The sequence below is a fragment of the Xyrauchen texanus genome, chromosome 12 (assembly GCF_025860055.1).
Source record: "Xyrauchen texanus isolate HMW12.3.18 chromosome 12, RBS_HiC_50CHRs, whole genome shotgun sequence".
NCBI lineage: Eukaryota > Metazoa > Chordata > Actinopteri > Cypriniformes > Catostomidae > Xyrauchen > Xyrauchen texanus.
Window position 1 is genome coordinate 31146015 of NC_068287.1, and position 27990 is coordinate 31174004.

The 27990-nt window shown below is 38.2% G+C and overlaps 1 protein-coding gene across 11 annotated transcripts in view; it reads left to right on the forward strand.

Moving 5' to 3' along the window:
- Nucleotides 1-27990, forward strand: part of LOC127652976 (RNA binding protein fox-1 homolog 1-like) — a 393043-nt gene that overhangs the window by 296768 nt on the left and 68285 nt on the right. Inside the window, exon 1 of one of the 11 annotated variants that reach the window (XM_052139434.1) lies at nt 21022-21160. The exons of the other annotated variants lie outside the window; for them this stretch is intronic. Within the exon in view, the coding sequence (XP_051995394.1) occupies nt 21128-21160 (33 nt within the window). The 5' untranslated portion in view covers nt 21022-21127. Of the gene's footprint in view, nt 1-21021; nt 21161-27990 lie in introns of those variants that run through there. 11 annotated transcript variants of the gene reach the window in all.

The window sequence follows — 27990 nt, forward strand, 5'->3', positions numbered from 1 at the left end:
CCTACTGCCTACATAGACAGCGGCCTTCTAAGCAGTGTTGGGTAATTTACTCTAAAAAAAGAAATTAATTACTAACTACTAATCACATCTTCTTCAGTGTAATTATATTACAGAACTAATTACTCTGTCTGAAAAGTAATTGCATTACTAATGACTAATTCTAAAACCCTTATCAACCTGAACTAGATAAAAAATATAAGGATAGGCATGAAATTGTTCTTTTAATTCTTTCAAATAAATCATATAAAATCAAATCAATTATTTATGAACTGGCCAAAGAATTTAAAGGAGCTGCACTAAATTAGAAAATATGTATTTTAAATGTAAATGTAAATGTCAATTTTAAATTTGCCATTTTATATAGAATTGATCTATAGTCTATACAGTATTAAACACAATTACATCAGAAGTAACTAATTAAATTACTGAAAAATTAAGAGTAATCCCTTATTTAATTACAGTAATTTCTTACTAATGTATTACAACCAACACTGCTTCTAAGGCAGCATCCTAACTGTCATGAAACTTCATAATTAACCAATTTGGAATGCTCTAAATAGGCAGCAACTTTCAAATAGGCAGTTCAAAATATTGAAATTGGACATGAATAGTGAGACTTGACTCACAACTGATATCAGTTGAGTTTGACATTAACTTGTAGCTAAGCTAACACTCCACAGAAACTCTGTACACCACACATATAGCAAAACTCAATTTGCTGTTCAGCTGTGACGTCAGTTTGTAGGCAAACCTGGAAGACTAATTCACAATTGATTCCCACAGGAATTTGGGTTTTTACAATGGGTTAAATAATGTATGTGGTAAACATTACTTGAAGATACATGGACATTGTGTTCTACAGTATAAATTACACACAGTCATACTTGTCAATGTCAATTTTTTTTCTTAAATGTCAATTTTTAAGCCATCATGTTTCATATTTGTATAGCTAACAATTTTCTAAAGAAGGACTACAACTACCACAAGCATTTGAGTGTACTTGCCTGAACATTGTAGACTTTATCAAGCAGCATACTTTTTCTAAGGACACATCGGCTTCAAAATTCACGTTTGGGGTATGACTGTGTATTACTGTGTAATACCGTGTAATATATGTTGTCTAACAAAATGTCAAAGTATCTTTAAATAATTTTTTTATTTTACGTTTTACAAAACAAAGACAAAACCCAGAGGGAACCCATGGCTCAAAAATGACAAGACAGTCCCCTGTCGGCCATCTTTGGAATGCTCTCCGGAGGCTATTTCCAGTCATGACAGTATAGCTCCTATCTACTTGAATGAGGAAACACCCAAATCTCAAAAACGGTTGGTCAAGTTTACGATCAAAGACACATTTCAAATCAGCAATAAAATCTGACAACACTGAAATCGTAAATTGTGCTTCTTTACCTCAGATAACGCAAAAATACCACCCATCTTGTATTGCTAATGCGCACGCACATCTCGAGTTGATTGACAGGTGATATCTGTATCTAAAAGGTGATTGGGTCTTTTACCTGTACGGCAGGACTTCCTTTCTACATTCATTGAACGTTGGGTCAACACTCTACATTCTCTACAGCAATTCTGCACACACAAAAATTATAAGACTAGACTTACAATTGATTTCAGTAGAGTATGACGTTAGCATGTTGCTAAGCTAACACTTAACATAGGCAGCAGCTGCACACACACAGATAGCGAGATGTAAATAAACTTACATATTGGGTGAAATTAATGATGCTAATTCTTTTAACTGACTAAACGTGAGTTTTAACCATTTATTATACAGTTAACCAATAAGCCATGAATCAAACATATGTGACCATGCAGGCATGACAAACCTCCATGCTGGCTTAAACAAAAAAGGCTCAAACGACAGATGTGCATATTTAGCAATAGTTATTACATCAACATTTGAAAGAAAAACCTTATATTTCCTTCTTATATTTCCCCCCAAAAAACTAAATATTTAATGGATCGCTTGCACGCCAAATGAACCTACGAGGTGATAACTTTAACAGTATAATGGAAGAATAAAAACAGTCTTAGCCTACCCACAAATTATGCTGCTGGGCAATCCTAATCAACATATATTAACACGGGAAGGGGCCAGTATGGTACGTAGCTGGTTGACTGTAAGCACAGTAAATGAAACCCGCTCTGAAAGCACTGATGTCCCGGTGCGCATCGTACTCCCGTCTCCCATCTTTAGGCAGGTAACTAGGTTTTGCATTAGAGAAATCATGTTTGTACTCTAGCTTGTGAAAACAAATGGCCTGTGTGTCCACATGGTTTTACTACTGTGTGAACAATGGATGAGAACGGCAGCAATGTGGACATATTTCACCTAAACTAGCATCTCCGGCAAGACCACAGGCAAAGGAGACTTCCCTCCATGATCCGTCCATGACAGCTGGAAGAGTGGTTCATCTGCAGACTGATTTACTGTAGTGAGGATGAGATTCACATACTAAGCCGGCTTTTAAATCATTTTTAAAACTGTCAAGTGAAATGCTTTCCAGTAACACTGGTGAGCTAATTTATTAGTGTTGCCGTGGAAACGCTGGGAAAGAAATTGTTTGATGTATCCTCGGAGGGTTTAAACAATGGTAGGATGATATGTGGTGAACGTTGCTCGGCGCTTGTTTTCTAATTCCGTTCCAGTTAATTGTCTTGGATGGCTGGTAATTAATCAATGCGTTTTTGTCAGGTCACTACGCACGCTCCACAGAGCTGTCAATAAGTCACATCAGACTCATCAAATATATCAGTGGCACACTAGAATCCCCACGACAATTAAAACCACAGTTGGCAGAGACTCTGTGGTCCCAAGATGGCACACATACGCATGAGCGTGGCGGGCACATGTGCTCCATGTGTTTGCATGTGCGTATGCAGATCATCAGTGAGTTTTGCACTGAGAACTCTAATGCTAATATTTTTTGTCAGGGAGGCGAGTGTGGGTGATTGAGCGGCCATGTTTACATCTGTATTCCCCCATGATGGAGCGCGGTTCCCACTTCCCTGTCTGTCTGTTACACAGTGCAAAGGTTGGCCTGTCAACTCCGTCTGTCACCCCCACTCTGTGTCAGGAAAACGTGCCAAGGGCCAAGTATCTCACACACACGCTCACACTTTTCTCCCGTTTGCCCAGTGGCTTGTGTTTTTCCTGATGTGTGTTACAGAGCCCATGCAGTGCTGGGATCAGCTGACACAAAGCTCCTAAAGCCACAGCTTTCCTCCTCAACCACCGCAGAGCAAATCGACAGATCTACCTGAGCTCTTGCGATGCACAGTTCTTGTGCCTTAAACCTTAAAATGGCAGTGGTGTCATCATTTCCTCACCCCATGTTGTTCCTAATCTGTAGGACTTTCTTTCTTCCATGGAACTCAAAGGAGAAATTTAGCAGAATGTTCAAGCTGTTCTCTACCATACAATGCAAGTGACTGGTGACCAGGGGCTGTCAAGCTCCAAAAAGGACAAAAAAAGCATAAACGCATCATTATATAGTCCATATGAGTCATGCACTATATTCGAAGCCTTCTAAAGCCATCTGATATCTTTATTTGAAAAACACGTAAATGTTGCCTGAATATTTTGATTGAAAGCAAGCATTTTTTTTTCACCTTTATTATATGGGGAAAAAGCAGCTGGGATTTTCTGCTAAAAGTAACTTTTTTTTAATTCCACAGGGTGCGTAAATGATAACTATTTTAATTTTAATTTTTGGGTGAACTATACCTAAATATTTGTGAAACACTGTTAACAACACATTCTACTCTATAATGTGACATATTTCCAGGTATAACAGGACATTCAACAAGAAGAAATGTACAGTGGGATTTTTATTCAACAGGAATTGATTGGATCATGAAAAGTGTCCGTTCCATACCAAAATTAAAGGTGCGCTCAATAACCTTTGGCTTTGTGTTATCTTGGAATTATACTTGAATGCAGCATAATTTAAAATCAATGGCTTTCATTTCAGATGCCATTGTAGAAATTTAGGATTCACAGTCAGCCATGATTACTTTAATGAGTGAAAGTGTCAAATAACAGGATGGTTATAAGTAGTATTTGGCTGGGCATTTGATTCTAATATGGCAGTTCCCATGTGCAGACCCTCTCCATGTAGAATAAAACAGTTTTATATGACTACTGATTTGACTGGAGTCTTTGTTTTAATGTCAGTGGTCACGATTTCCTACATATATTGCAAAATTACAATTCATGTCTTTGGGAGTTAAACATTTTCATGAGGAAAAAAATACTGAGTGCACCTTTAAGTTACACTTTAATTCGAGTTTGCTAAAGCACTGCCTAAATAGCAATTTGGCTATTGGTTAACATTATCCAACAGCCCGTGCAGCCTAAGTGAGGTCAGCAGTAAAGGAAAGTTGTTTCAAAAGAAGAGCAGGTATTAAAGGTATTACATAGATGGTTTTTCATTTGCAATAACGTTCACAGATGAATCGCTGATAATAAGATTAACAGAAAAATACGTTTAAAAAAAAAAAACGGTAATATGGTAGATTTATTTTTATTTAGGTTGACTTTAAGAATCATGGTAACACTGAAGACTATACTGAAGGGGATTGGGGGTGGTATCTTCCTGGGCTCAGAATAGATTTGAGAAAACATCTGATATCTAGAGAGAAAGAGTCTCATATATTGACTTTAGAAAGAGACAGAAAGAGAACGCCAACACATCTTTTGTATTCTGGTAAAGCAGATGGCCCAGGGGGCTTTGCGGGGAGCCACAGTGAGACTGGATATGGACCCGGCAGTTTATGACACTTCACAGGAACCGTCGACTGTGTAGAAGATGCTGATGGGTGGAAGCCCCCGATAACTCCTGTGAAAACCCTTGGGCTTCCACCAGTCATACCTTTAATTTACACTGATAACTTTCCACCACACCTTACAACCTCCCATTCCCACAGTGCTGTGCTACTATTACACAGCAATAGCAGCACACTGAGGAAAGACCTGAAATTCATGTATGGTCTATTTTAAAGGAATAATTCACCCAAACATTAAGATTTTGTCATCATTTACTTACCCTAATGTTGTTCCAAACCTTTGTGCTATTACTATTATTTCACGGAAAACAAAAGGAGAATATTTGTAAGAATCTTTATGCAGCTTTTGTCTTACAACAACAGTTAATTGGGAGTAATGTCAGTAATGCTACAAAATGCTAACAAAATCATAAAAGCTCAATGGCATTTTTTAAATTCTGGACACGAATGCAGGCTAGATGCCAGTTTTGGTGGAGGGCAAGATTATCACTGAATAATAATAAAAAATTCAACCTGTCCCTTTATCAAACTTATTGTATGGGTTTAGAATACTTGTAATATAACATATAAGTCATATGCATGCATCCCCCGACAGCTTCTGGTTACTATGAACTGTCATTGTCAACAATTGCAAACTTATTTTTTCAAAAATAGGGGAAAAAATAACAGCTACATGGTTTCTAAGGGTGAGTTTGTGAGGTTGAGTAAGTAATGATAGATTTATTTATTTATTGCACATGTTGCATCTATTACGCTGCAATACAACCTTTTGTCTTTGAGGGTCTGGCATTTGTGCCGAAAACGGTCCTTGAAAATAATTTGATGGGACCATATTTGTAAAGTAATTTGGGTCAGTTGATGCCATAACAGATGGGCTATATTCAGAGATGTTGTATCCTCGGCTAAAATTAATAGCACAACTTTTATAGCAGCTGACACTAATGTTTTTATGCTGGCTTTTGGAGTATTTCATGTCACTAGTCGAAGCTAATAGCTTGGGTTACTACACAGTGTAAACATTTATAATGTCAATTTTAAAACATCTGGCAATAATGGGATGTATCTTGTTAGACAGCAAAGCTTGTCAACACACTGAACATAATTATGACAGATGCCAGTCCTCCAAGCCCACTTGTGAAGAGACGTGTGAGCGCGCGCATGTGATATTTACCCTGCATTCTGCAGTCTAATGGAAAATGACTGGGGTGCCTAACAAGCCATTGAATTAATTATTTGGTACTAGTGTAAATATTTTCAAACTGTGCAAAACCATGAAATTGGCCAATATAGTGAAAATGCAATGTAATTAATCCACAGCTCCCATAATACAGATAAGTGCCTCATGAAACATTTCACAATTAAATTGCGCTAATTCCACTGCGTTGTGACTCACGCTATTATATGGGTGTATTTCGCAGTGAGTGATACGGTTTTAAGATGGCCATCCATTATGCTCCATTCAACTGTTTTTATAAATCAAGCACATTTGCTAAGTGAACACCCCCTAAGAATCATGTCTGATAAGGGTCAGATGAACCTGAATGGCTTCCTTAAAATAAGTAGCAATATTTACTGAAAAAAATATGTAGTTTTGAACCTCTCTACAGACCTCTTCCTCGTATGTTTTTGCTCATCATGATGTCAAAGTTGATGATATTACACCATGTTTAGGTCATCATTGATATGTAGCTGCTGTAATCTCAATATCCAACAGCATGTGCCTTAATGGTCATGATTAAAGAATCCGATTGGAAACAGAGCTTGTTTGCTGGTCTTCCCAGAGGGCCGTGAGTTCAGTGCTGGCAGAGACATCTGTGTGTGCTGGCCTGCTCCTGCAGCTCTCTGTGTGTGTCCATCTGTGTCTGATTAGTTCTGCTCTTAGTGTACCTGTGCGCTTGCTAAGGTAATCATTAGGCCTGGTCATACCTCTCGCAGCTACGCTTCACAACATCTGTCATGACAGTCAGAGACACTGCAACATCTGCCAGAGTCTTAACCTTTGTTCACTTACACACACACACACACACATGTTGGTGCAGCTATCATAGACATAATGATTTTTATATAGTACGAACTATAGATTCTATAGTAGGGTTATCCCCTAAACCTAACCCTCACAAAAGAATTAAACTATTTCAAAATGGCCTCATAAACCACATTTATAGCATAATACCCTTGTAATTACCAGTTTGTGTCCTTGTAAACAACCCAAACCCGCCCCCACACACACAAACACCCTCACTTTTTCTCTGTTTATCCTTGTTATCACTGTTGCTGTAATTGTTTTCCCCCTTTTTTGTCTTTTTTTCTTCACACAAACCAAAAATAGCTCTTTGATCAAATAGTATTAATGTATTAACCCCCTTAGCCCTCCATTGATCTTCAGAAAATATACAGCTCCAGCAATCTGATGGAACTGGGATGAATTGTGCAGCTGCCCTGAAAGTTGAGTGATGTACAATGAAATCGAAAAGATGGGAGTTGAGGCCATATATATACACTTACTACTTTATTAAGAACACCTGTACACCTACTTGTTCATGTGATTATCTAATCAGCCAATCATGTGGCAGCAGTGCAATGCATAAAATCATGCAGACATGGGTCAGGAGCTTCAGTTAATGTTCACATCAACCATCAGAATAGGGAAAAAAGTGATTGATCTCAGTGATTTAGACCGTGGCATAATTGTTGGTGCCAGACATGGTTGGTTTCACTATTTCAGTAACTGCTGATCTCTTGGGATTTTCACACACAACAGTCTCTAGAGCAGGGGTCAGCAACCTATGGCACGCAGCGGGGTAATCACTGGCACACCAGCAATGGCGAGAGAGGAGTAGACTATTTTATGTATATAAATTCTGCACCTGTATTCTAATCTACATTACATCTTAATGTAATCCTCATGATTACGCAGCGTGTTTCCATCAGCTGAATGAGAGGCTAAACACTATTAAAGTGTGACGAGACTCGCGCTGTGTGTGCAAGACATTTGTGCATCATGAGCCGGTAGTTCTTCGTGTGAGTAAACACGCCCGCTTTGCCTTCATTCCATATTTCATTTGTTTTGTTTTGCTTTCAGAACAACACGCCATGTAATAAGGAAAACACCACTATTAATCCTTGAGATTTCCAACCCAGCATAAAGGTACTCCCTCCTTAAACCATAGTCACACTAAAAATTACGTTAAATGTTTAAAAGAGTCTATTAAAAATATACATTTAACCTGGAAATTAAGTTTTAGGATTTTGCAGATGCAATTCACCGAAAGTAGCTTACTAGTTGATCGGCTTGTGAAGCACGAATGATTTTCACGCACAGTCACACTTTAATAGTGTGTAGTCTCCCACTCCACTGGTGAAAACATGCTGTGTGATCATGAGGAAGTATTACATCAAGATGTGCATTGGAATGCAGGTGCGAAAAATTTGATTACTTTTTGTAATGGTTTTGAAATTCTTTTTTTTTTTTTTTTTCACTCAAACTGTTATGCTGATTATATAATTTGTAATGAAAAATAAACTGGTAAAATCAGAAAAATTGACAAACTTCGAAAATGTTGGTGAGTGAAGGGGGCATAGGCATAGTATTTGAACAGGAATATAAAAAATTGCACTCATGTCAAAAAGGTTGCCTACCCGTGCTGTAGAGTTTACTCAGAATGGTGCAAAAAACATCCAGTGAGCAGCAGTTCTGTAGATAGAAACACGTTTATTAGAGAGGTCAACGGATAATGCACTGGTTTAGGCTGACAGAAAGGCTAAGGTAACTCTGACAACCACTCTGTACGTTTTTAGTGAGCAGAATAGCATTTCCGAATGCACAACACGTCGAACCTTGAGGCAAATTAAGTGGTAAAGAGTGGTAAACACTCTACTCATCCAAATTTGAAATTACTGTACATTTAAAAAAAATATATATATATATTAAATTGACAAGTTAAAGCATCATGTTATGTGTAGTTGTGGTGCTTTCAATATAGCAAAGGGTGAATATAATTTACTAATCAATCTTTTTTGTTTTTATTTGCATTTTTATTTTTTGGAATTGGGGATGTAATTTGAATTCCAGACTTTCAATGTGGATTCTTACAACCTCACTGTATATTAAGCTAGCTGAGCAGTTCATATGATATAGAGCAGACAGCAATGCTAAGAGTGAATTACATGATTCCAAGGTTAAACATGATGTGTGATTAATGTTCTTACTGTATGTTCCTTTCACCCAGAATGGGTGGAGGACATGGAGTAGAAAGAGACTGAGGGAGAATAGAAGGCTGGAAAGACGAGTAAGGCAAGGAAATGAGCTTTCTCCAGCCAGTATGATTGTGTGGCTGCCTGACAGCCTGGTTTAGTGCCACCTCGCCACTTTGTTTCAGCTGTGTAAATAATGGCTGTAATTAAAATCACCTGTACCTGACAAGCATCAGAGTGTGTGAAGATGCAGGAGATGCGCCGGCCTGATGAGCACTTTGTGTCCGTGCTGTTGTCGCATTCACGCCTGTGACAGCTGACATATTGTATGTGTGACTATGAATCTGCACCGCATGTTCTGCGCTGCAGATTTGAACTAAATCAGGTTTGGATGCACATACATATATCTAAATGGACACACACCCACATACTTACACATACTGTATTGCATGTCTCTAGCAATGGCAATATCATTGGTTCGATTCCCAGGGAACACACAAACACCGTATATTTGGATTTGTGTTTGCACAATGATGCACATATATTGTATGGTAATTTTATGCTCTTTCAATGCCATGAAAAAGCATATTCAGGCACACTCAGAAACATGACCCACATCCAATGTTGTGTATTTAAAGCTAGAACACACATGCCACGCTACTACTGCAAATTTCTTTTATTAGCCGTATGTGTGATCTTGCGTTGTTATGCTACTGTTTTCTCCAGTTTATGTCTCATTATGAACAGAGGGTGATGACTCAGACCTGATCCCAGACTGAAGCTAACATGCGTTAGCCACAAGCTCCTACCGTTAGTTCACATTCACCACCCACAGAAACTAAATCCCTCAGCATAACATCATGCTGCATCCTAAATAAGTCATTGATCCTCTGCTGATTTACAATGGATGAAAAGTAATGAGGAAATGAAAAAAAAAGTATGTGATAATTTCAAAGCCAATGCAAGCTGTCTTTGCAAGATATGCTAATAGAATTATCCACATTCAGCTAAAGCATAGCAGTGGCGCTAACTTGTAATTATGATTTCTGCACGGCTTGCTTCGATAACCCTGGAGTCAGCCTGCTGCTGCGGCGGCATTCTCTTTGTTGTATGCTACTTTTAGCTCATTTATTTTTGACTGTTACACATAAAAGTTTGTGCTAGCTATATTTAGCACAGACATTCTGGACTGATTTAGCACATTTGTGTATAAGTCTGGAATGTACTTGTTTGATGCAGCTTAGTCACATACCAATAACTTTTTAACTTCTAAAAGGAGCATAAATTGTGTCCTGTGCAGGTGGGATGTGATTTTATCCATTGGGAATTGATTGAATTATGAAAAGTGGGCCTTTCATACCTGAATAGAACCAGACATTGCCTAAATAGGGGTTTGGTTATTGGTTAGCATTATGTATAAGGCTTAATTTATACAATGGAAGAAGCTGAACTTTTTTCTCCTGAACAAACAAATGCACCAAAGGTGAACGAAGCCTGTGTTTAAACTAGTGTGCGAATTTGTTTTAAAATTAGTTTGTTGAAAAAAATAAAGAGGGTGACGTCCAAACCACACCCAAAATCTACTAGGTCAAGACAGGAGAAATAACACCAAATGAACATATTACAGTAGCAGAAGAACAAAAACGTTGGTGCATTTCATCATAATTTTAGGCGAACTAAACAAATCCTATTTGTCAACAGAAAAGGAAAGCTATTTAAAATTAAGAGTGGATTACATTTTGATAACTTTCACAGTAAGGTGTTATTGCATTAAAGAGTAAATTAGGTCAATTTTGATTTGATGTTGACTTCAGTTCTCCTCTGCATCCTATGTCTGAGCCACACACGATGAAGTCTATCTCTCCCTTAATGAGACCCCTCAGAAATTGGCAAGATGGAAGAAGTAAAAGACAAGGAGTGCTACTGAAATGATAGTTAAGGAGTGATGCACATCCCAATCCATGCTCAGCCTGAGGAGTTATGTTTATTCCATATGAACCTGCCTTCCTGAGTCCCAGAGGATAACATCTATTAAGTGAGTCTGACGGTTTCCAGGCTGTCTCCATATGGCCAAGGCCCTGCTGCTGAATGCCTTTGCCTGCCATGCGCTCCCTTTTCCCCCTCATGATATCCACCACATATAATTACAGCACATGGGAGCCCAAGCGTGTGTGTGCGTGTGTGTGCGTGCGTGTGTGTGTGTGTGTGTGTGTGTGTGTGTGTGTGTCGGAGAAGGAAGTGTTACAACTTCTCAGCACAAGGAAAGTGTTGGGTGGTGAGCCTGACTCTTTGATTCGAAAATTAGCCCAAAACATGGCACACTAACGACCTAGGCTTATTAGCGACAGTGCCAATGTTTAGTGGGCGTGCTGGGCAGAGCTGTGAGCGACATCAGTTGTGGGGAGGGCCGGCGGTCTCTGGAGAAGCAAAGAGATCTACATTCTTGCTCTGTTGCAAAGTCTAGTGAACTGTCTACGGAGGCAGCATTTTAAGGTAGTTCATGCATTACGAAAACTTATATTTCATTAGATACTGAAAATTTCTAATTTCAAATGGACTATTTCACCCACTACATGGGTGTGCTATGTATTTGCAGGCTTATAAGAGTATTATGCTGTTAGCTCAGCAACATACTAACTTCAAACTCTATTGAAATCAATACACACGGGAAGTTGGCATGTTGCTAACGAAATGTTCAAGTACCCTGACTTTTGCCCCAATCTGCTGGGATACTGACCAGCGCCATCTTCCGTCAAACATATTTGCATCAGTTCAAGTATGTTTTTCTGTTGCTTGATGTACAGCACATTATGTCAGCTGCATGGGATACCTCGGTTCTTGTCTCATGTTGATAACAGGAAGTAATCACATTCGCATAATCAGTGAAGAGCACCAGAAAAATTCAGAGGTTCCATTTTCTCTATAAAGTTACATTTTTACTGCACTGACGGTTAGGTCAGTGCAGTAAAATATATGCATTCCTCTTCACTGTTTTGCAAAAAACAAGTGAGATAGAGGGGAAAAAGGGAGAGCAAGAAAGCTACGCAGACACAGTCGGCTAAACCCCTCCAAGTTCAACCCTACTAGAACATGAGATTTGCGACACTGAATAGAAAGCAGATTTGTTCCAGTGGAGTGGTGGAGGGAAGGAGATGGGTTTGTGATCTGGAAATGTATATGTGCTCCTCATCTGAAGCAGGGGCCAGGCTGGAACACACTGGCCAAGACTGATGTGTATCAGAGGAAAGCTGGCAGGCAGAGAACAGCTGCAGGGGACACTGCTCCAACTGCATACCTGCCACCTGATTCAACCCAGCCTCTCTCTCTCTCTTTATTTCCTTCCCACTTTTGTAGTTTCAAACTGTATTTGGTTGGAAAGGTCATTTGCATTTATACTTATTTTATATATGCCAGCTGTTATTTCCAGCCATTTTTACCAAATAATTTCAAATAAAATTGGGAATAAAGATCCACACGGTAAAGAAATCTTTTTAAGAAAATTGTTTTAACCCTTGAATTAAGTTTAGTTTTTTATACCCTATTGGCCAATAGTTTTAGTTTTTAGTTTTAAAAGCATAAACCTCAGTCCATTGTCATAGCAAGTCACCACTAGGCCCATATGCAGATTTTGTAGCAGGCCCAAAAATTCACCACACAAACAAGCACAACATATAGACTAGACATATACGTATTTCGCTGGAAAATGAAATGCCAAATAGGCCTATTATCTTAATATAACAGTAGTAGGCTATTAGTATAGTAGACCCTAGTAGTCTCTAGGCAATGCTATATATATATTATATACACGCACACACACACACGCACTGTATACACACACTCATATACATAAATACGTGTATACGTGCAATATATATATATATATATATATATATATATATATATATATATATATATATATATATATATTAGGGCTGTCAATTGATTACAATTTTTAATCGAATTAGTTACATGGTGTCCCGATTAATTAATTGCATATACAAATATTTGCTGAGAAAGCCCCTTATATAACAATAATTCAATATATAAAGATTATACATAGTTATCTTTAAATATTAAAAAATTATATATATATAATAAAAATATAAAATAAAATGCATTACATTCTTGTGGCAGAAGAGTTAATCATTGATAAGACAATACAAAAAGCGGCTTTAGAATACAATGTATTGTTTACTACAATATTATTAATCATAATTCAATCATTGGCACACAGTTCACAGCAATCCATTACACAAAAGAATTTGTCAATCAGTTCGAGATTTATTATAAGGGCTTGTTTAAGAGCCCGTCAATTTACACCTGCGTCAGACATGCTTGTGTAGCGTCTCGGGTGTGTTGTGTCATAAACATAAAATGTTTAGGTCACTTTGTCAAGTTAAATATAGTTTAATACTCAATCTTTAAACACATCTTGAGATCCCTTAGTTCGCATTTGCGCTCCTTCAAGTGTTTTGAATGCAAGAACGTAACGCATGTTTGTGTTGTGTGTCTGCTGAATGTTGTTTTCTTCACTGTGTAAACTGTGTATTGCACATACAGCTGAAATTTCACTTACTGCCCTCTGGAGTAAACAGGTGGTAGTACAAGCTTGCATTTCTCAGGAATCTTCCCTATTATGGTCCGGAGGCAGTGTGATTAATTAAGTTAATTATTTTAACGCGTTATTTCTTGACAAATTAATCGCACTGAATTATCACGTTAAATCAACAGTCCTAATATATATATATATATATATATATATATATATATATATATATATATATATATATATATATATACACACACACACACACACACTGTATACATGTATATACGTATATACACATGCATATATATATCTATAAAACACAACCATGAGAGGCATTATAATGCAACCCGATGACTTTTCACAACCAGAACAGTTATCGAACTACCAGCAGCCTGTTAAACAGTCTACTAGGCACACCCCAACATTAAAGATGCACTTAGCAATGTCAATACCATAAACTACTAGAAGCTCAAAAACAAACAAACACCCAAATTGGCACTATGTCCCAATAGGCTTTTAACATACAGCAAGCAGACATAATAAATGTGAAATTAAACCACATACTCATTCATGTTAGTTGAACTCTCTGGGCCTTCCTTTCAGCTAACTCTGCCATGATGTCCTTTGTGTTTAGTTTGCGGCTTCTTATATTCTCAATGGAAAGAATGGCCTGTGCCGAGAGTCTGCCATGACCCATCATGCTCCTCAAATAATTATTTATTAGCTTCAACTTTGAAAATGAGTGCTCCGCTGAAGCCACAGTGCCAGGGATAGTAGGAAAGATAAATAAATAGTACAGATTTCACTGAAGCTAAACGTGAAACTGTTGTTCTCGACTATTAAAAATCTGGCCAGATCTTAAACTGGTCTTGAATGTTGAACTGAGTATCCAGTTCTGGTCTCTGTAGCGGCTGCTTCATTGTTCCCTGACTCCTGATATTCTGTTGAGCTGCCAAATTCATTGTTTATCTCATCTGAAGTGCTGTAACTACTAATATTAGTATGTTGCGGCTAACTTCTCCACCCTCTCTTTCTTCTTTAAGGCCCCGCTTTTATGTTTTTATTTATTATTCATTCTTAATGATGTACTTTTCAACTAGCTAGCTACCAACCTCTCGTAACATTGTAATTTTGTATTATTTTTATATTATTATTTGGTGTAACCCTTTAAACGTCACTTAAAAAACATGATGCTGCAAATAACCTCAAATGTACGGCATCTCAGGGCTGCAAAAAAATTGAAAGCACAAAGGAAATAAATCACTGCACAATGACATTTACTGAAAATACAAATTTAGAATCACTGATTTTAATTTGTGTGTCTAAATCCCAGCCCCATGGGTGCGGACCCCAATCCGCCCGTGTCCTTATGCACCTGCATACCCAGATGCTACGCTCAGTCAGTTTTGTCCGATTTCTCTTAAAACAAGTCTTAATTTTGTGTGTCATTTTGATTCTCAAGTAATCGTGTCTTGTTTTAGCTGTTTAGATATTTTTTACTGGAAACAGATATAAAAATACTGAATTTGAAAAAGATTTTATGCAGTGTAATTGTATATATTAACCCAAATCTTTAACCTACACATCATATTATAAAAACAATTTATCTTTCTTGGATCACCTGCTTATTATTATGATAATGATAGAGCAGGAGAAATGTTCCAATACAGCATGCTGGTCGTTATCTACGATTACCTAGGTAGTGCTCCTCATCCAAAATTCAGAGTAGCATCAGGGGGCAGACATGAATAAATTTTTACAGCCTCTTCATACATGTACGCTATATACTCTATATACGCTATATACTCAGAGTGGCTGGTGATATGTAAGCCAAGAGAGTTCATATTTTTCACTCCCGAGTTCAACAGGGAATAGGAACTGGGTTATGATTGCATGGTTTTGTGTTCAAAATACGCCCACTTCAGGCTCTCATGCAAGCCAGCTCTCGAGATCTTATTATTGCATCTCACTGACTATAAAAACATCATCCAATACCATTTCACCAAAGCAAAGACTAAGTCTGTCAGTGAAACCATGACTCAAATTGGTATTCTCAACTCACAAAATGGTTGCCTGTGGTTTCGAGCTCTGTGTGGTTGGGTAGACATGCTAGCCAAAGCATTCACAGTCCCAAAACAAAAGCCTGAAATTGTCAAAGAAACATCAAGGAATGTGTATGTGTGGATATTATTTACAGTAAAATATTCTAAGGGTGTCCGTCATACTTTAAAGTTTTTCCCCAAGCCCAGATTTGACATAGCAGACCTGTTTAAAATGACATGAGTGATTAGCAGTAAAAATAGTCATCATGTACCATTAGTCTAATTTTTGAGTGTTAAAATACTTGGTCCTAATTTGCAGAGGCAACTACAGTGTCAGTAAGCCATGAGGTGGTCGATTCCTAAAAAGTTTAAAAACTAGGACTCTCTGGCGCTATTAAAATACCACAGTTCATGTTTGGTGACACTAGTGGTGCAAAACGTATACACCTTTAAGAATTGAGGTATGAAGCACAGGTTGTTTAAAGAATGTTCCTTAAAAGGCTTTTGGAAGAATTGTAATATCGGCTTCCCCATTGACATAATGAGTGATGGCCAGGTGCTTAATTGTCTGAGGATCGACCAGAGTCCCTACTTGGTCTGGCTTTTTGTAGCAGGAACACATGCAGAATTACAGATGAGTGGTGTTTGTGTGTGTGTGTGTGTGTGTGTGTGTGTTTGTGTGTGTGTGTGTGTGAAGACCCTCAGAGGTGGCCATCTCCTTTCCTCATGGCGGCGTCTGTTCAGCTGCACGGCTGTTTTCTTAGTGATCCTACTGAGATTTCTTCTGTTATTGGTATCGATTTGATAGGATTTGTGTCCGTCACAGCAAACCACTTAATCCAGATCAGCCTTTAATACTAATTAAACTGCTTGGTGATACACTCCAGTGCCTGGTAACTCACAACCAGGGCACATCTGCTGGTTCCTTTTTGCATTTGTAGGGTTGTAAATTAAGAGCTGGTTATTATTCAGAACTGGTTCCATTTTATTAAACATACCAGGACCAAAATACGTTTTCATGATTTTTGGTTCCATTAACAGTTCTTGTAAATGTATGCATTCTTGAAAATACTCTGTTTCCTGTACCACTGTATTTACAGTTCCAAAGCAATTTTGGAAAATGCTTTTGTTGTAATAAAAGGTACTTACAAATATATATTTAAAAAATATATATATTTTTTTTTCAGCATTTCTGTGTAATATTTTTAAACAAATCAAATGGTATAATATAGTGAGGAGTAATTATTTGGTTCTTTATAAAAGTACTAAGAATCATAGAAGAAGATTGAATGGACTGTTTTTGGGATACCTGACCCTGATCAGATTATTAGGGAGCGTTCACATAGTATGTGTTTTTGTGTACAACAATAGCTATGTAGTATGGTATGCAACAGAATGGAACAGAATCAAGGGTCTTGAAAAGCATCTTTAAAAGTTGAACTATTTGACTAAGTTAAACTATTCATGTCATGTTAAAAACACAACACTCATGGCACAAGATGTTTAAAAAGTCAACCATCCTTTTTAAAGGGGGTAATTTTAAAGACAACTTCTCAGATAGGGATTTTCAGTGCAAATTGTCTAATAGTTTCTTGTTTTAAGAAATATTGTTTTTTTAGATATTTTACAGGACAAAAATTAAAAAAATGATTATCAAGAATATGATTTTTGCCCTAATATCAAGAGTCTTACTAGAAAAAAAAATTATGATCCGACGTGAATTTTCTTGATAAAAAATATGACCGTGCATGTAAAATTGCTAGAAATAGCATTTTAGCTAACGTAAAGCTGACAATTTACACAAGGTTTATATCTATTTCTTCTGCTCCAAACTTACTTCAGAATTCTCTGTCTGCTCGTATGAATGTAACACATCATAAGAAAGTGTTTCGCTGCTGTTCAAATGCACTTGGATCACGTAATTTATATGTATAAATGTTTTCCATCTGAAAGGACAAAATATTCAATGAACCAAATGACAATAAAAAGCAAAGTAATCTCTTCAGTAATCGAAAAAACATTTTAAATGTAACTGTATTCTAAATACCGTTGATTTAAATCGTAACTGTAGTGGAATACAGTTAATTACATTTTATATTTTTAATACGTATTCCTGTTACATGTATTTAGTTACTCCCCAACCCTGTTTATAGAAGCGTCGCAGAGATTACGTTGCAACAGGGTTGCTTCTTTCTGATGAATTGCACGTATATGAGAGTAATGTGTACACCGCTTATCCAGTACATTTAAACAGGAACCCAGCTTTCTCGCAGTATGCCACATTCTCACAATAACCCGCTTTTTTGGCGTCAATCTAAACTTACCTACAGAATGGTTTGCTCATCAAATGTGATCAACTTGTCCACACTCAACAGCGCCACCCTGTGCATTCTGTTATAACTGCAAGTTTTAGTTTGTGTGTTCAGGATTTAACATGCATCTCACTGTATATATGGCCGAAAAATCAAGTATTCAACTACACATCCACATCCCTAACCAGCACCAAGTATACTTTGACCTTAATAATCAAGACCTCACAAATCGACTGGAGCTGTTTGTTGACTAGTTATCCACTTCTAGCTGAGATTGTAAGCAAACAAGCTCTGAGTAAACAAGTGAATAAGTTAACTAACTGTGCACATGTACACACATAAGCAGGCCTGTGGGATGGCGTGCTTTGCGGCCTGAGAGGTGCACTGAAGTTAATGGGCGAGCCGGCCAGATGAGCCAAATGGCAGCTAACCTTGCCTTGTTTCCCATTATTATATTAACTGGCATTAGTGCGGGAGCTCTCGTCTGCCACCGCTCAGCCCCCTGCCTGTTAGTGCACCATGCAAATGAAGATGTAAAGAGGAATCAGTTCATCAATCACACTCACAAGGGGATAGTTTGTGGAGGAAGAGGATTAGCCGCGTAGTCCCTGGACCCTGCGCAGGTCTCCCTCCTGTCACAGCGTCTTTAATTAAACATCTTAAAGCACTCGCCAATAGCACTTCCTGCATAGTGGGGCCGCACTTACCATTTGTCACATGGCAAATATCTCTGCACTACTCCGAATGGCATGCAGCTCTGTGTAGACAGCGCTAGACAAACTCCTTAAGTAATCTTCCTCCAGTACCATCTCCATCTGTGCAACCCTTAATAAGCTAAATCATCACCTGATGGGACAGCAGAGGTTATGATAGTAGCAGCTATTAAAATGCCCTGCTTCAGATCTTTTTAGGGAAGAAGAAAACAAGGTTAAAGTGAGTCATTTACAATGGTAAGAAATTATTTTATATATACATTTTTGCAGGGTTTAAAGGCAGAAATGTGAAGACTATAATTTTTAAAAAGCACTTGTGTTAACCCTTCTGTCAAAACATGTCTTATTTTAGCTGTAAAGTAGTTTGAATCGTCGTTTTTACTGTGAGTTTAGCATTTTAGGGTTTACAGCATAACATCATCATGGCATTAAAGTTGTAAGATTGGATAAAACTTTATACAGAAAAGGTTAGTAAGCAATTTTATAACACTAAAATCATGTTAATACACATATTGTTCAAATCTTATGGCTATACTTTTGAAACCGTCAGTATTTTATGTTTTATGTATGTTTGTAGAAAAGCATTCTTCCACCTATTTTAACATTTGGAAAAAGAATGGACAAGTTGAAATACATTTTTGTGGTAATCAATATTATGCCACAAATGCTGTTGAATGAGCTTCACTTATACTGAACCCAGAATATTACTTTTAGGCCAGTTAGTCAATTAGTCACCGCAATTACATGTTTTATTTGTAAATATGTAGTTTTGCACATGCCTACTCACAATCTCAGCTTTGTCTCACCCTTTAATCTTTGGAAACTTTCTTCTATTGGGGTTAATATACTTGATGTTCGCTGGGCTGCTTTCTTTGAAACTAGCATCTTTAAAAGGTAGCCCCCCTGCTGGAAAATGGGTTACTTTCAAAATAGTACACACTCATAAGCTACAAAACCTCCTGAATTATTAAAGTGTTTACTCTGAGACAGCGTGATTTGATGTCTGGCTTCCGAGTGATCACGCAATTACCACATGGAGAAACTCCCCCAGAAGTGTAGGGTAATGCTCGCCGGGTGCGAACAACAAATTGTCTGATACGAAAGCTGGGTGTGAAGCACAGAGGAGAGCAGAGCACTTGTTTGGGGGTGATTGGTAGGCGCGGGTGGCTAACATAATGAAAGAATGAGGGGGTCCTCGGGTCCTCAGGTCCTGGTCCACTGTGGTCGTATGACACCGCAGGCCTGTTGGGAAATGAATTGTCCTCTAAGCTGAGAACGCGTCCAGCTGAAGTGGCACTTCACAGACCTGGATGGAAGCCAGCTGACTGTCTTGAGTACAGGGCCAGCACGCCGGTCCTTAAACACTCAAATGCGTACTCACACACGCATTCACACACTCAAAGAGCGCCTGTGGAGAGAATCCGGCATCAAGCGAGAGGAGAAAACAAAGGTGAAGGTTGATCGAACGTCCAATCTATAGGAAAGAAAGGGCGTACCCAGCAGGGGCCAAAGAAGTCCTTGCCTCAGCCATTTTCTTTTTTCTTTTCAGAAAGAGAGAGAGCGAGTTGGCTCTGCATTTCGCTGTGCAAGTCAGTGTGTGTTTGAAAGAGCAAGGACAGTGGATCTTGATCCTGTTTACCTCTCAGCCTGGCCCCACCTAAAGCAACAACAGTGATGCTCTCAGTGATGTACAGCCATGGTCAGCAGAGAGTATTATGTCCTAGAATGAACCAGACACTAAACAGAACTTATGGACATTCTTAACCTTCAAAGCACCAGATTTATGATTAAAGAAACATCTTATAGGACCCAGAAAGAAACAAAGTTTTGGGATTTTGAAACAATTATGACGTAAAATGAATGAGAAATATTTAAGATTTTGCAAAATTTCTAGGTCATTAACTAAATAAGCAAATTTTTGACATGATGTTAATTGCCTTTTATGAAAGGTCAGATTTCCTTGCTTCCATTGAAGCACACAAGATGCTCATTTGAACCTTCTCAAATCATGCTGAGATGACATGGATCATCAGCTTCTGCACAAACTTGTGGAGTCCAGCTCAAACGTATGCTGTCGTTAAAGCAAAAGGGGGATCAATTCAACGTTTTGCTCAGATAGTTATGCTGATACTATCATTTGTTATGCAAAAACTATTGTACTAAAACTTGTCTAAACGTTCACAGATGGTGAACTGCCCATGCTTTCACATCACTTTATAATCCAAATCACAACTCTAAATTAAATGTAGTTTTCATGCAAAATAGTCAGAATCCCTAACACTTCAGAGTGGCACCCATTAGTTATGAACGGAGATAGAGAGAGAAATTTTGGAGCATAGCGTTCGCTCGCATTAGCTCCCTCCTCCTTCTCCACCCCTCCCTTCCCTCCCACTCACATACTCACACACACTCTTTCGCTACACACAGCGGTGAGCACACACCCTCATCCATAATTGATGCTTGCTTTAGGCAGATGCTGCAGGGATTGGGACTAAGGCAGCTGCTTAGTTTATGGAGGAAAAAGGGAGCAAGATGGTGGAACAGGTATTTTTTTCCCTGTTATTCTGCTTACCAAGCGCATTACTGCATTTTTTTTCTCCTGCCCATCTTTCTTTTGTGCTGTGGCTGCACAGTAGAGAGGGTAGCTTGTGTGTGACAGTATTCAAGAGAGAGAGAGAGAGAGAGAGAGAGAGAGAGAGAGAGTGAGTGAGTGAGTGTGTGTGTGAGAGAGAGAGAGAGAGTGAGAGAGAGAGCCTGCGCTTTGAAGAGGGAGACCCCTTTAGCAACTCTTTTTCAGGCTGCTTATCAGTAGCTGTTTTGCTTTCTATCTCTCTTTTCACACATTGTACTCTCTCTCTCTCTCTCTCTCTCTCTCTCTCTCTTTCTCTCTCCTGTTCATTATCATGCTCCATTTCAGTTTGGTGGCTAAACTTAAATTTGGTAGCCACGATAATGTAAATGAGCCGGATTCCGTCATCCACCCTGCTTTAACCTGCAAGACTAAGAGAGGAGAGAGAGAGAGAGAGAGAGGAGAGAGAGTTGATCTGCTTTTCAAATGGTTAATTTGACTGCATGATACTCCAACATTTCTGTACAGATCATGCCAACACGTTTCAAACTCATTTAATATATTGTGCTCTACCTGGCTTTTTCTCATTTTTAAAGCATTAGCATGTGGGTTAACTCATTACTGTGAGCTACATCTCTTAATGCATGTGTCCTGCATGCCCCCGTGTGCAATATATAGTACAACTTTTACTCGCCTACGAAGTGAGGGAGGAGCAGCCTCTCTGTTGTGTGCGAAATTATACTTGCCAAGTGTCATAAAAAGCAAACAAAGCTGTTTTTTATAGCCCTGTCTGTTTTGTATGCGTTTGCCTGGAAGCCGAGCGCAGTTAAGCGATGAATCCAGTGTACTGCCACGTAAAACATATATTTCAGTCCACCAAATGTGGTTCTCGTTAGGGAGGAGGCCAAAGTATTTAGCTAAGCCTGACTGTCTGCCATCTCCTTTTTTACTCCCCGTGTTTGCCAACAGTTGTTTTACAAGGGCCTCCAAAATCTTGCTGGACTATAATGGCTCCAGGACTATAATGACCACAAATCTAGAGCTCCCGGCAGACTTCCACCGTCAGGGGCTTCCCAAGCCGCAAGCCCCTCCACCACCAACTTTACTTCCCCCCTCACTTTAGTGTCTTTGACACTTGTGCATAAAGATTTTAGCACTCCTGATCAAATAATAGTCTAATTATGGCGTGGTGTGCCCACTCTTGAATATCAATGTGGTACGCAAAGTGCTGATGGTGTTAATGGGAAACAGCGTGATGTGTGTAACATCTGCTTAAGGAACAGCAGGGATTTTTTTACAAGGCCCCGTTTACATAGTAGCAAGTTGCCGCTTCCCTCCTGGCTCTCATCTCTCGTTAAACTTACTGACGGATAGAGCCGTGGATGTATTACAATGTGTTTGTCCGCATGCTTTGGATGTAGGGGGTGTTTCTGTGTAGCGTAGCATTGTGGTTGGAGGAGAGATTGGGTGGGAGAGTGTATGTATTTGTAGAGGTACGAGAGAATGGTCTGTGCAGTTGGCCTGTGTCAAAGTGAGTTCTCGACAGACCCGAAGGGTTCTGGGATCTCTCTCTGCCTATATCTTACTACGGTGCATAGGATGTAGAATGAGGTGTGTGTGTTTGATTGTGTCATATATTGTTTCCTCTTATATTAAACAAAAGTCACAAATGAGATCTCTTTAATATCTCTGTAGCACCGGTCCTGCAGGGGGGTTTGATTTCAACTTAAACATTTCTCATCAAATTCCTTCAAGGCCACATTCAGTAAGTATTTGTAATACTTACTGAATATGAATCATTGTCAATTGTCAGCAACCTCTGAGGAATAAAATGTTACTCTCCATTCTACCATGGAAAAAAACACCGTCAAGACCACATCCATACTTTTGCATTTTTGTTTGAAAACGCATTGATTTTGGTAAGTTTCCAGCCTCTCAACCACTCTACAACTGCTTTCAAAGACTTTCAAAATCACTCTCCATAGCTGCATACTTTGGCGAACAATTATATATAGGAAACTTAAAACAGTGTATTCGACCAAAAATGGATTAGTGTGGATGTGGCCTAAGTTGCACAGAACACTAACAAGTAGAAACAACAACCATACTCTAAATGTACAGTCTGTACATCAAATCCCATAAGCCTTTAAACTTCTCCATTATCTATGCTGCCGTGCATCACACAACCTAAGCTTGTTGTGTGTGTTTGCATTCTGATAATCTGTCATTGTTTATTGATAGCAAGTGCTAATTTAGCTGGCTTTTCTGTCTCTCGGGCACAGCATGCAAAGTGGCGGTTTAGCGTTGATTTGGTGTGTGCCCTGGGTGCGGTGTAAGCAGGGTGGAGACACGTCTCTATGCATAAGTGGATAATCTGGGTGCTGGTAGGTGGATGAATTGTTCCTGATCAAATAAGAATGCTCTTCCTGAGATAAAGTTCTAATGTGTGTTGTGTACGGAATGCATTTGTCCATGGATAACACTGTAATTTAATTGGACCGACTGCCTTGGTGAACATGAGTTTGAACACTTCACTAATGGCCTAACAGAGGGCATGACTGACATGGGCTGTACCGTCTTGTGTGTGTGGAGCTCATACAGTATTACACATATTCCTTTAGGACAGTGCTTTTAAACTGGTGTGTGGCATGTCTGTTTTGATTGGGTTGCGTGCAGCAGTATTAAAATAATGCTAAATGCGTATAATAAAATTCAGTTAACTAAATAATGCATAAATGCAGATGCAGCCTATGAGAATGTGCGTCAAAGGGAAACAGATCCTACAATTTTGCGTGGTGTGACATGACATTAGGCAGTACAAGAGAGACATGATCAGTAGAGGGCAGTTATGTTTCATTCTTTGAGCAAACACCAATCGCTAATGAGTTTCTCAAACGGGAACATATAAAGTAGGAGCCAGACTCACCGAAAGCCACAGCAAGCTACTTTGATCAGCAATGGCAATAAACTATAATATTGTTGACTTTATATAGAGTACATACAGTGTATATATATATATATATATATATATATATATATATATATATATATAATTGTATTTATTTATTTATTTATTTTTCCACTAAAAAGAAACTTTAAGCCACGTTAAGTGTTTTCCTTGTGGACAGTTGGAAGTAATGGCTAAAAATTACAAATCTTCGGTGTCGTTCTTTTAGCAGTAGGCCGATGTCGTGTTTGTGACAAATGAAGTGAGAGATATTTGGTTCTCGTTGGCCATTGTTTTTTCCATTATACATAGCCCTGTCTAAATGTAAAATATTTTTCCTGTATTTTCCCATAAGATGCAAATTGTGAATGAAGGAAAACAATGCAAGGGGAAATGGGAAAAAATATGCAGACATTTTTTTTATGCAGTTTTATACAAAACGATAACAATAATATTGTGACTAGGAGGCACAATGAGGGTGTACAGCCAGCGCTGAGTCGGCTTATCAACAGGAGAGTTAGATAAAGGTGAGCCGGTGATGCCAGTTTCGATAGAGAGAGTGACGCACGTGGCTGCTGTGTGTGTGTGTCTTATGTCTTATGTTGTTTTAAGTTGAGTTTGTCATTAATGATTACGTTGACTGTTCTGCCGGTTCCCGCCTCCTCCTTGCCCATCCCATACCTGTTACATTGGTGCCGAAACCCAGGAAGGAGGAGGGATGCACTTTCGTTGAGTCCTCTTCGTTGCCGTCAGCCAGGGGAGAAGCCACGTCTGTCCGCTGGGGGACAGAGGAGTCGCTGCCAGCTGCCAGAAGTCGGAGGAACCGCTGCTATCCGCCAGGAAGGGGAGCAGCTGTTCCATTCACCAGGGGTCGGATGACTTGCTGCCGTCCGCCCTGGAAGGAGCGGCTGTTGTCCACCAGAGAGTGGAGGGGACCGGCGAGCAAGTTTTCATCTCTCTCTCTCTCCCTGTGGCTGGACAGGAAGCATGTACCCTCCGAAAATGTGTGTGTGGGGGTCAGTCCGGATGGTGCCCCAGCCTGAATCGGGTGGGGGAGGAATGTGACAAGAAGGAGGGCATGGCTGGGCCATGAGGGTGCAATAAAAAAATATAATTGAAAAATGATATAAAAATGTTTGTTTTTTTTAACTAGCTACTGCCCTGCAACAGTTAGGATGTGCATTTGATTCAGTAGGCTAATTTGTTTGTATTTTAGTTTGATTCTGAAAGGTACCTTCCAAAAAATTATGAAAGCTAACTACACAGACAAGATAAAATATGCTTTTTTTTATATTTCTATAACCAATTATCTATAATTTCGGCTCCGACTTGTGTTCAAACAGAAGGCTTTTCGTCAATTGCCGGGAATATCTCGGGAACAAAGCCTAGTGTGAATGAGGTTTCAAATTGAGAGTCAGAGGAGTTAACAGCGCTGCCCAAGTTGCACACATTAGCTTTCCAGGGGTCTCCTGTTGCATTCAGGAGGTCTGCAGTCCACCCCACCCCCTCCTAGACCCTCCCCCAATGCCAAGCCAGTTCCAAGTGCAATCTCACAAAGGTAAAAAACATGTGAGACAGGAGAATCATGAATGGGGTTAGTTGTTGCACACTTCAGCAGAGATTAGAAACACTCTCAGACCTTGTTTCCTTTTTGGAAAATAAGGGGCACTGACCATTTCTTTACAACACATATTGAATGCAGTGCTGGGAGGGTTACTTATGAAATGTATTCCACTACAGATTACAGAATACATGCTGTAAAATGTCATTTGTAACATATTCTGTTAGATTACTCAAGGTCAGTAACATATTCTAAATACTTTGGATTACTTCTCCAGCACTGGTAGATTTTTTCACTTCTTTTGTCTATAAAAATTCCGCCAGTACAAAGACAAAATACACATGTTAAAAATACATTCTCTGAAAAAATGAAATATCTTATGCAGTGTTGTTTCTGAAACAAGATTAATCAAATTGATCTTGTTTTATGGATTTTTTTATATTTTACAGGAAAATAATACAAACATTATAATCATCATTATTATTATTATATGATTTTTGTCTTAATATCAAAGGTCTTACATGAAAAATGAGAAATTATGATATGTGCCTGGTAACATGTGCATGTAAAATGGCTAGAAATAGCATTTTAGCTTAGCATAAAGCTGACAATTTACACAAGGTTTATTTCTATTTCTTATGCTCCAAACTTACTTCAAACTTAATTCTCTGTCTGCTTGTATGAATGTAACGCATCATAAGAAAGTGTTTCACCACAGTTCAAATGCACTTTGTATCGCATCATTTATATGTATAAATGTTTTCCATCTGAAAGGACTAAATATTAAATGAAACAAATGACAATAAAATGCACAGTAATCTCTTCAGTAATCAAAATACAAAATACAGTACGAATGTAACTGCATTCTAAACAACAATGATTTAAATTGTAACTGTAGTGGACTACAGTTACTTGTATTTTAAATATGTAATCCTTTTTGAAGTTTATTTTCATCAGTGTGTGTAAAACAAAAGGCAAATTATAACACTAAAGAATAGTTTTTTATAAAATGCATATACTCACAATTCCACTCTAAGAACTTTGCATTTTACACATAAAAATTAATATAGCAAAGAATTTTCCGTGGAAGCTACTTTCTCACTTCTCGTAACAGCAAGAATTTGTAATTAAATAAAATTTTGTGAAACTCAGAACTCAGTGAATTAAAGTTTTTTTCAGGACATTTTTATTTGAAAGTATAGCGCTTTTCACAACACACATTGTTTTAGTGTTATAAAGTCCTCATTATGCAGTTTAAATGAATAAAACAATTTAAAAACTTGCATTGAAAAATATTGTCCACTTATAGCATGAATATAATGCCAAAAGCCTATTAGTTATCTATGTGCAAGTCTTGTTTTATGTCGAGTCAAATTGAGTAGAAGTTGGTGGGTAATGTTGAAAAAGGATTGTCTATGAACTGTAAGATTAATGATGCTCACAGTGGCAAATAGATCACTGTTCATTCAGCACTCTGAATTCAAGTCATTTTTATTTGTATAGCACAGGGGTATTCAATGAAAATTTGAAGAGGTCCGCTCTCTACATTTCCTTCCGAGCAAAGTTCCGGAAAATAACAACTTGCATAGTGTCAGTAGTCAGTATGGCTTTGAAATTATGTTTTTTGTTTTTGTGTTTTTCTTTTCTTCTTTTTTGAATAGTTATTATAATTTTCCACGTTGGCAGCAATAGTACTTTGTAAAAGAAAAAAAAATGTAAACAGTCAAAATAGTCTCTTCAAAGCAGAGATGAGGACACTGGCCTAGAGACAAAGCCAAAGCAGTGGGGTGTGAGGGATCTTTTCTACCAAAAGATTATGCTAATATATTTCATAGAGTTCATTAGTCGAGGGCACTTGGATATTAATATTACAAGATAAGATCAACATTTGTATTCAAGCTGGGAGACAGCAATTTACGTTTTGTGTTTGAATATTTTTACATTCTGAATATTTATTTTTTATTATTTTTACTTTCAGATACCTATGTATGGGATATAGGAGTACTTTTGACTGCTAAAATATATTGCTGTATGGGGGTTTAGGGGTAACCCCTGAGAGAAAATTTTGTAAATGTAAAAGTCTGAATGGGCCATTTTTATATTTTCCTAAAGTGAGAATCTAATAACAATAAACTAACAATTTTCATCTTAAAAATACTGTTTGCTTAAGTATAAATGGGCTGACTATGAAATAATGGAAACGTTCTCATCAGAAGCAGAGAACTCTGCTAGTCAGGCTAACTAATCATTTCTATTCATTATAACTAATAATCAGAGATGATGACATCTCTAATTAA